The following is an 8,289-nucleotide window of genomic DNA, read 5'->3' as shown; positions in this document are numbered from 1 at the left end:
TGCTTTGAGCGTCACCAAGTAGAGCACATGGGGGCCAACAGCAAGCAGCGAAAAGAGTGCACAGAACCTGGAGTGTCCCAGCCTCCCACCCACCTCCTCAAATTCCACTTGTCCCACCCTTGGCAGAGTCTGCTGCTCCAGGATTTAACTGTGCAGCCACCACAAAGAACACAGTCCAGGAGGGAAAGAAAGCCATCCACAACACTGCAGGACTGTCAAAAACTAACAGCAGCCGAAAACAACGATTATCCCACACACTACCCTCCAAACCCCTCATCGCCTAGAACCAGACTTTCAATTGTCTGTGGAAGTTACATATTGAAATCACTGCAAAGACTGAAGAAAGTGAGAACACAACCCAAAAGATAACAGTATTTCCTTTTAAGGCTAGTACGGGACACCAGGCATTAATAGATTTTAATACATTCTCGACTACAACTACAAAATTGTTATTACCTCATTGTAACAAGGTGACATTTTTCTCAGAGGGTCATGAGTCCTTGGAACTCTTTGGAAAGGTGGTGGAGGCAGAGTCTTTGAATATTCTTGGTCAGTGTTGTGCAGATTCTTGGTCAGCAAAGGGAATGAAAGAATATTGGGGTGCAGATGGGAATGTGGAGTAATGATCTTTATAACGATGGAGCAGGCACAGGGGCTGAATGGTCTCCTCCTGCTCATCATTTGTGTATTTGCCAGTGTCATACAGCACGGAAACAGATCCTTCAGTCCAAACAGTCCATGCTGACCAAATTCCCAAACTAAACTAGTCCCACCTGCCTGCGTTTGGCCCATATCCCTCTGAGCATTTCTATTCATGAACTTATCCAAATGTTTTTTAAACATTGTAACTGTACTCGCATCCAACACTTTCTCTGGCAGTTCATTCCATACATGAACTACGCTGTGTAAAAGAGGTGCCCCTCATGTCCTTTTTAAATCTTTCCCCTCTCACCTTAAACACATGCCCTCTTGCTTTGAACTCCCCCATCCTAGAGAAAAGTCCCTTCTCATTCACCTTATCTATGCCCCTCACAACTTTATAAACCTCTATAAGGTCACCCCTCCACTTCCTATGCTCCAGGGGAAAAAGTCCCAGCCTTTCCTTATAATTCAAACCCTCCACATCCAACAACAGTGATGTTTTTGACACAAGTCTGGTGACTTTCCACTTAAAATTAGAAGTAAACCACTGGCTATTCTGGAGAATAGTTCATTTTCTATTTTCATTGAAAGAGGTAGATTACTGTTCCTGTGACCTTTAATTCTGTTCTCATCACTGCTCTCTCTCTCAGCAAAGGGGATGTTTCTGACAGTTCTTGAGTTTCCTCTTGCGCTGCTTCTGAATGCTTAGTGGTTCTATTCAATGCATCAAAGTTATGATGTCGCCATGAAGCAAAGAATAGTTGCTGTTTAACCAACCAACCCATCAATCCTTTAGAGAAAACGGATAATGCAGAGGGATGAGAAGAGAAAGGGCAACTTTTAAAAACAAGGTTTAATCTCGTAATTGAGTAACAGGACTGCTAGATCCTTTATAAGAAACCTGGAAAGAACTGGGTGCTGGGAAGATGGAAGTGTGGCTCATCCCATTAATGTGGGAACTTAGAAAATAACAGTTATCCAAGAGAAAACTCTGAGGATAAAAGCAAAATACTGTGGAATTGGAGATCGGCAGCACAGAGAATCCTGGAGAAATACAGCAGGTCTGGCAGTATCAGTGGAGAAAGAAACAGTGTTAATTTTGCCAGTCCGACATGACTTCTTCAGAACTGAAGGGTATTAAACATGCAGCATTAACGTTACAATGTTGTAGAGACTTGGAATGTTGCACATTCTGTATGCACCATAGTGATTATTATAGTGATTGGTATGTCAGCCAGGTGGATCTCCTAGAATATGAGTTCCCTGACAGATACAAACAGGAGTGTCAGGGGTTCTGCTCACTTTAGGAGCCAACTCTGTGCTGGCTGGATCAGTGTCATGTGCTAAATAAAGAGTGACATGGTGACGGGATACCAGGCTTTGTGGAGTTATTCAGTTACTTTATTAGGATCTTGGGATCATAGTGGTTGTCTTATTGACCCAAATTAGGGAACCAGGGAACGAGAAAAAAAGAAATCCTATTCCAATTAAGCAACCCTGCTGTAAGTACTTACATTTCTGCCAGGGCTTGCTGTCAATCATTGCCAATTGGGAAAGTACCAGAGTGAGACCATCGGCCCTGCAAAGAAATCAACACCTTCAAGGAATTGGAAAAGAAGTAAACTTTAAAAAGAAACACTAGCAGGACACACTTTTATAACACCATTATTGTAGAATAAAAGGCTTCTTGATGGGCTGGGGTGGATGTTGGGAGAAAGAAACAAAGTAAAATGACTGTCAAGGGAGTTGGGAAATGTGGCTAAAAGCTTGGTTGCAGAACAGTGCGATAGGTGTGAGATCATAAATCATAGAATCCCTACAGTGTGGAAACAGGCCCTTCAGCCCAACAAATCCATACCGATCCTCAGCCAACAGAAATAAAATTGTTGTGGATTGAAATAATATTAGTTCATGCGTGTAGTATCACCGTTAAGGCCAGGAACTGAACAGATGAAAGGTCCTTTTACACTAGACTTCAAAAGCAACAACAGGGCTAGCAAAGCGTGGTCTCTACATCTGGGCCAGGAAGTCTCAGGTTTAAGTCCCACCTGCTTCAGAGATAATACATCTGAACAGATTGACTTAAAACGAAAGTCATATTTTGTTGTGCGAATTAAAAAAAACCCTTCTGACCTGGACTAGTTTCCAAGGATTTGCCCAACCATGGAAATACTAGTAGCAAAAATTATTTGCATTGAAATTGCAAGTCCCAAAGCTGTTTTGACATTAGCCTGAGGAACCGCAAGAAAGGTTGATGACCATAAACCTGCTTGCAAAAGTAACAATTTCTATTTATTCATCTCAACATCCAAAGCATTTCTAGTAAGCATTGTCACCGTGACTGAGATTATCTTTATAATTCCAGATTTATTAATTGAACTTCAATTCCACCAGCTGTCATTGTGAGATCTGAACACATGCCCCCTGTGCATTCGCTCTGATCTCAGTTTTACACCACCAATATAGGCATATCATTCATGGAAAGTAATAAAATTGAATCATAAGAAAGAATTTTAGAATATCCTTTATTGTCACATGTACTCAAGCATGGAAGTACAGCAGTACAGTGAAAAGTTTACAATATCACCCCACATGGCACCATCTTAGGTACAAAGTACCTAGGTACAGATCTTGGGTACAAAATACAGAAAAAAAGGGAAAAAGAAAGGAAAAAAAATACAGTACTTACATAGAGATAGCAAGATCTGCAGATGCTGGATTTTTCTGAAGGAGGGTCCCGACCCGAAACATCAACTTTCCTGCTCCTCTGATGCTGCCTGGCCTGCTACGTTCTTCCATCTCCACACTGTGTTATCTCTTATTACAGTACTTATAGTTATTCACAGTATAACTTAGAAAAATGAGAATAATGTTAAAAAGATAAGCATTGCAGCCTTTCAGTAGATCAGCAGAGGGGGCTTCCACGTGGTCTACCCAGGCTTGCAATCTGCTGACCACCCGCACCAATCCAACAACCATCCTGCTCTGCTCAGGCCTCCAGCCCACTGGCCATCCCTGCTCCGCTCAGGCTCCCAGCCACTGTACCTCAGGAAAGAACACCAAGAAGGGAAAAAGGGGAAAAAAAAAGAAAACAGGAAATAAACAGAAGGAGCAGAGGAGCTCCCATTGGAGCATCCTACTCTGCTGCCATCTTGACCGGAATATGGTCAAACGTTTGCACCTAGTTATATCAGGGGTTGGGGCGGGGGAGATAAAGATCCAATAAAGCTGTCAAATTCGAAGTCTGACGTTGATCTTGCTTATGTATTCCTCACCTTGTTCAATCATCCTATAATCTTTGTATGTATGTTCTGTCTGCACTGCATGCAAAAGAAAACTTTTCACTGCACTTCGTTACGTGACAATAATAATCAAATCTCTGTACTTGCCAAATAAAAAAACCGAAAGAACTGCGGATGTTGTAAATCAGGAACAAAAACAAAGTTGCTGGAAAAGCTCAGCAGGTCTGGCAGCATCTGTGAAGGAAAAAACAGAGTTAATGTTTCGGGTCCGGTGCTGAGGAAGGGTCACCGAACCCGAAACGTTAACTCTGGACTTGCCTGCTGTTTTTAAACAGGTCTACGCCTCTGCACTATTTTAAGCTGTGTTCCCCAGTTCTCGTATTGTGTATTTAGTTGAAGGCAGCTGAAAGTGCCAATGAATGCTTAATTTAGAAGTCGATGTTTCAGATAATAGGTAGGGGAATTAGCAATTTTCTGTTTCTTGCAAAGCAATAATTTGAGCCCCAGCAAAGATTGGGGGAAGACAGTTATCAAAAGCTTTTGCAGTGGAATTGCTTCAAGAAACAAATAAATCGTTGCTTAGAAAGTGTTCTAACATTCTACAAGGCTTTTCTGCCCCCATACTGAATGAACGACGTAAAACTCGATCATGAAACGCTCCAATAAACAGCCTAAGGAAGTTTTACGAGATCACGTGACGGTGAGGTCACATGACTCACGCCTGACTGTAACAAAGTGCAGGTAGGATGCGTTTGCCGGTTGGAAACAGCTATTTATATTGGCAACATGGTTCAGGCAGCAGCAACAGGTGAGGATTAAAGGATATTTTTGTCTATAGGTGCATTTGTGATAAATGCAGGGTTTTACAGATTAGTCTGTAGACAAATACCCGTATTGTTCAGTCGGGATGAACGAAAATAATAAAACTGTTTCAATCGGATGCATTTTGTGCCTTACCTGCAAATACTTCTTTAGTCTGTCTGAGGATGGACCGTGAGGCATCATCGGGGAAGGTCAAGTCCTATTGGATTTGTAAACGATTGGGTGCAATAGCAATGTGATTGATGAGTTTCATACTGTTGGTGTAACCTCACTGTTGTCCCAGGATATATCCCTAGAAAGCTCCAACGCACCATCAATATCGCTGGACTTAATTAACAAACAATTCCCGAATACTACTCCTGGAGACATGGAGCACTGTTTCAGTCCCTTACCAGACCTGTCCACTTTTTTCAAAAAGTAAACTTTGATAACGTGTAAAAATATATTGCATGACAAAACAAGTTTTATATGATATAATGCAGCTCAATTTCTTTCAATATTTTTGTTAAACATATATTTCTAATTACCCTATTCAGAGATGGTATTACACACCTCTGGAGCAAATAGGACTTAAATTTGAGTCTCCTGTTCAGTGGTAGGGACATTACCAAAGTGCCACAAGACCTCATTTGGTAGTACTCTGAAATGCCTCTCTAAACTGGTGTATAGTATGCATTTCTTATTCCCATAGTCACGAACAAAAAGGCTTCGTCTGGGTTCCAGCCCCTTTGGGTTATTATGGCAGAAGAGTTTCAGACTGTGGTCTAAGGTTTTACTGCATCCCCCAGGACCTAGTCCTAGTCCTCCAAGTGTCTGCAACACCCAATAGTTGACAACACTTTGCTGTTTGCTGAACTACTATTCAACACCCTCTTGTCAGCTGTTAGTTATTTTAATCAACCTGTTCAGATATGTTGTATCAAACCTCTGGGACAGATGGGACCTTAACCTCAACCCCCTGGCTTAGAAGTAGGGACACCACCATTGTACCAAAAGCCCCATTAAATCCAGGATTGAACTTTAAATCTTCAATTAATACTCTCCCAACTGAGTATTTTGGATTTTCTTTTTTCAGCCAGAGCTCCAATGAACTACAGACATCTCACTCCATTAGAGAGAGACAACTTGGCTTAAATAAGATTGCTACGTTGTCTGTAAAGAGTTATGTTTGTGGACTGCAGTTGTGAAGTCTTGCTTCAATTGTATTGAAGCTTGGTTAGACTTCCTCTGGAGTACTATGTGCAGTTCTGCTCTATGTATCTCCAAGATTATCATTATGATTGCCAGAGAGGGAGTGCGACAAAGGTTCAGCAGACTTGTTCCTGGGATGGCAAAAACATCTGCAAAGAAAAATTGGGCAATCTGACCTTTATATTCTCGAGAGTTTCAAAGAATGAGAGGTGATTTCATTGAAATCTACAAAATACTTCGAGGGCACGGGCAGGTTTGGGGATTCTCCTGGTTGGGAAGTCTAGAACCAGGAGGCACAACCTCTTTATAACAAAAAAAAGGAAAGGGGATGCCTCTTAGCTCTGAGATGAGTTTTTTTTTACTAGGAGGGTGTGAACCCTTGGAATCCTTTACTCTTAGATGGTTGTAGAATTTCAGTCTTTGAGTCTGTTCAAGGTAGAGATTAATAGATTCCTCGTTACCAATGACGTACAAGGGTTATGAGGATGGAGTGGGTAAAAGGCATTGAAATTGTTCAATAACCATGATTGTATTGAATGCAGGGCAAGGAAAATGGGCTGAATGGCTGCTGCCTGTTCCTATGTTGCTAGGTGTTATTTATGTGGATGGTCTTCCTTAGAGGAGACCACATTTTACTTAACGATAGTCAAGTGCTGAGTAACAGTGCTTCAGAGACCAGCTAATGGTGGCTCCGTGGTTAGCACTGCTGCTTCTCAGCGCCAGGGACCCGGGTTCGATTTCAGTTTCAGGCAACTGTCTGTGTGGAGTTTGCACGTTCTCCCTGCATCTGTGAGTTTTCTCTGGCAATTTCCTCACAGTTCAAAGATGTGTAGGTTAGGTGGATTGGCCATGCTAAATTGCCCATAGTATCCAAGGATGTATAGGCTAGGTGAATTAGGGAAACAGGAATGGGATGGGTCTGGGACGGATGCTCTTTGGAAGGGTGCTGTGGATTTGAAAGGCCAGATGGCCTGCTTCCAAAGTGTAGGGATTCTATGATTCTTCTATGTGGAGAGCTGAAGGATAGTGCATTCTAAAGTGCCAGCATTTTGAGTTTCTGAGAAGTTCTTACCTTTCATTATAAGTACAGTTGTCCTGCCTATCTTTCTCCACTCAGCTCTGGGCATTGTCTTTGGGGAGCTTGGCTTCAATAAAATGCAACTATACATTTGTCTTTTAAAGTTGTTTTTGGTGGATGGAGGGGATAAATGATCAAAAATAACAGTAACCCACAACTAATCAGCAAAAATAGTGCCTTTTGATGTAATACATCTATTAAGCAGCTTCCCTCTTGGAGAGTTTGTTCTCACTTGGGAGCTGCTTGGTCACAAAGATTGAGACATTTTGACCAGCCTCCTCTGTCACCCCCACACACCCCCTTGTCCAACAGGATCCCAATGCTTAAATTTTGTGTTGATCAGGTCATGCAGTCATGCAACACAAGAGGAATCCCACCTTCCAGCACTTGGCCTGTAGCTTTGAATGTTATGATATCTCAAGTGTTCATCCATGGGTTATCAGATTTATCATGATAGAGATATAAAAATACGGAAATCAACTTGACTCAGCTGGGAACAGTCATCTGAGGCTCAAGGTCCTGGATTCAAATCTCACTCCTCGGCTTTAGTACAAAAATCAGATGAGGCCATTGTATTGTGACTCCAACTTCCTGCTTGGGTTTTTTTTTTTGATGCTGAACATTATATGTGTGAACAGCCATGTTACTTGTTTTGCTCCTATTTTACTGAATGTGAATGATTCATTGTTTCTCCCTCAGTTTATTTTAGATTATTTTTCCTTCTATCTAGCCTATTACAGGTTTACCTTGCTAATTTTCAACTGCCTGCTGACTTTTGGCTCCTACTTCTGCTTTGACATGCCCAGTGTGCTTCAGCAGCAGTTCCAGGGGGTAAGTACCAAATTGTGCTAGTGAGAAACAAAAATGGACTGTAAAAGCTTCTTTTAGGTGTGTAAAAGTAAGGATTAGCAATGACAAGTTGGAGACTGGAGAATGAGAAAATGGCAGACAAACTAAACCATTTTGTGTCTGTCTTCATGGAGGAGCATACCCAGAAATACTGGATAACTAAGAGACTTGTGGAAACAAAGAACTAAAAGAAATGATCATGAATCAAAAGTTGTACTTGCAAAATTAATTGGATTGAAATGTTGTAAATCCCCTGGCCCAGAATGAACTCTGTCCCATATTATTGAGGAAGGTGGCTGCAGAAAGTTTTTCAAAATGTTATACAACATTTGCTGCTCAAAAGTAGTAAATATAACCCATTATTTGAGAAGTAGTAGGAACTGCTGATGCTGGAGTCTGAGATAACAAGGTGTAGAGCTGGATGAACATAGCAGGCCAGGTAGCATCAGAGGAGCAGGAAAGCTG

At 41.6% G+C, this 8,289-nt stretch overlaps 1 protein-coding gene across 2 annotated transcripts in view; it reads left to right on the top strand.

Annotated features, from left to right (window-relative positions):
* The first annotated feature begins 4,516 nt into the window (after positions 1-4,516).
* mfsd1l (major facilitator superfamily domain containing 1-like) overlaps positions 4,517-8,289 on the top strand; it is a 28,414-nt gene continuing 24,641 nt past the window's right edge. The window contains exons 1-2 of one of the 2 annotated variants that reach the window (XM_048609468.1): positions 4,517-4,625; positions 7,706-7,806. In XM_048609468.1, coding sequence (XP_048465425.1) covers positions 7,774-7,806 — 33 coding nt within the window. In that variant the 5' untranslated portion in view covers positions 4,517-4,625; positions 7,706-7,773. Of the gene's footprint in view, positions 4,693-7,705; positions 7,807-8,289 lie in introns of both variants that reach the window. The other variant, XM_020534022.2, reaches the window with a different exon arrangement.

The sequence above is a fragment of the Rhincodon typus genome, chromosome 21, assembly GCF_021869965.1.
Source record: "Rhincodon typus isolate 14 chromosome 21, sRhiTyp1.1, whole genome shotgun sequence".
Lineage (NCBI taxonomy): Eukaryota > Metazoa > Chordata > Chondrichthyes > Orectolobiformes > Rhincodontidae > Rhincodon > Rhincodon typus.
Note: the sequence above shows the minus strand (reverse complement) of the source record. Positions and strands in the feature narration are given on the sequence as shown.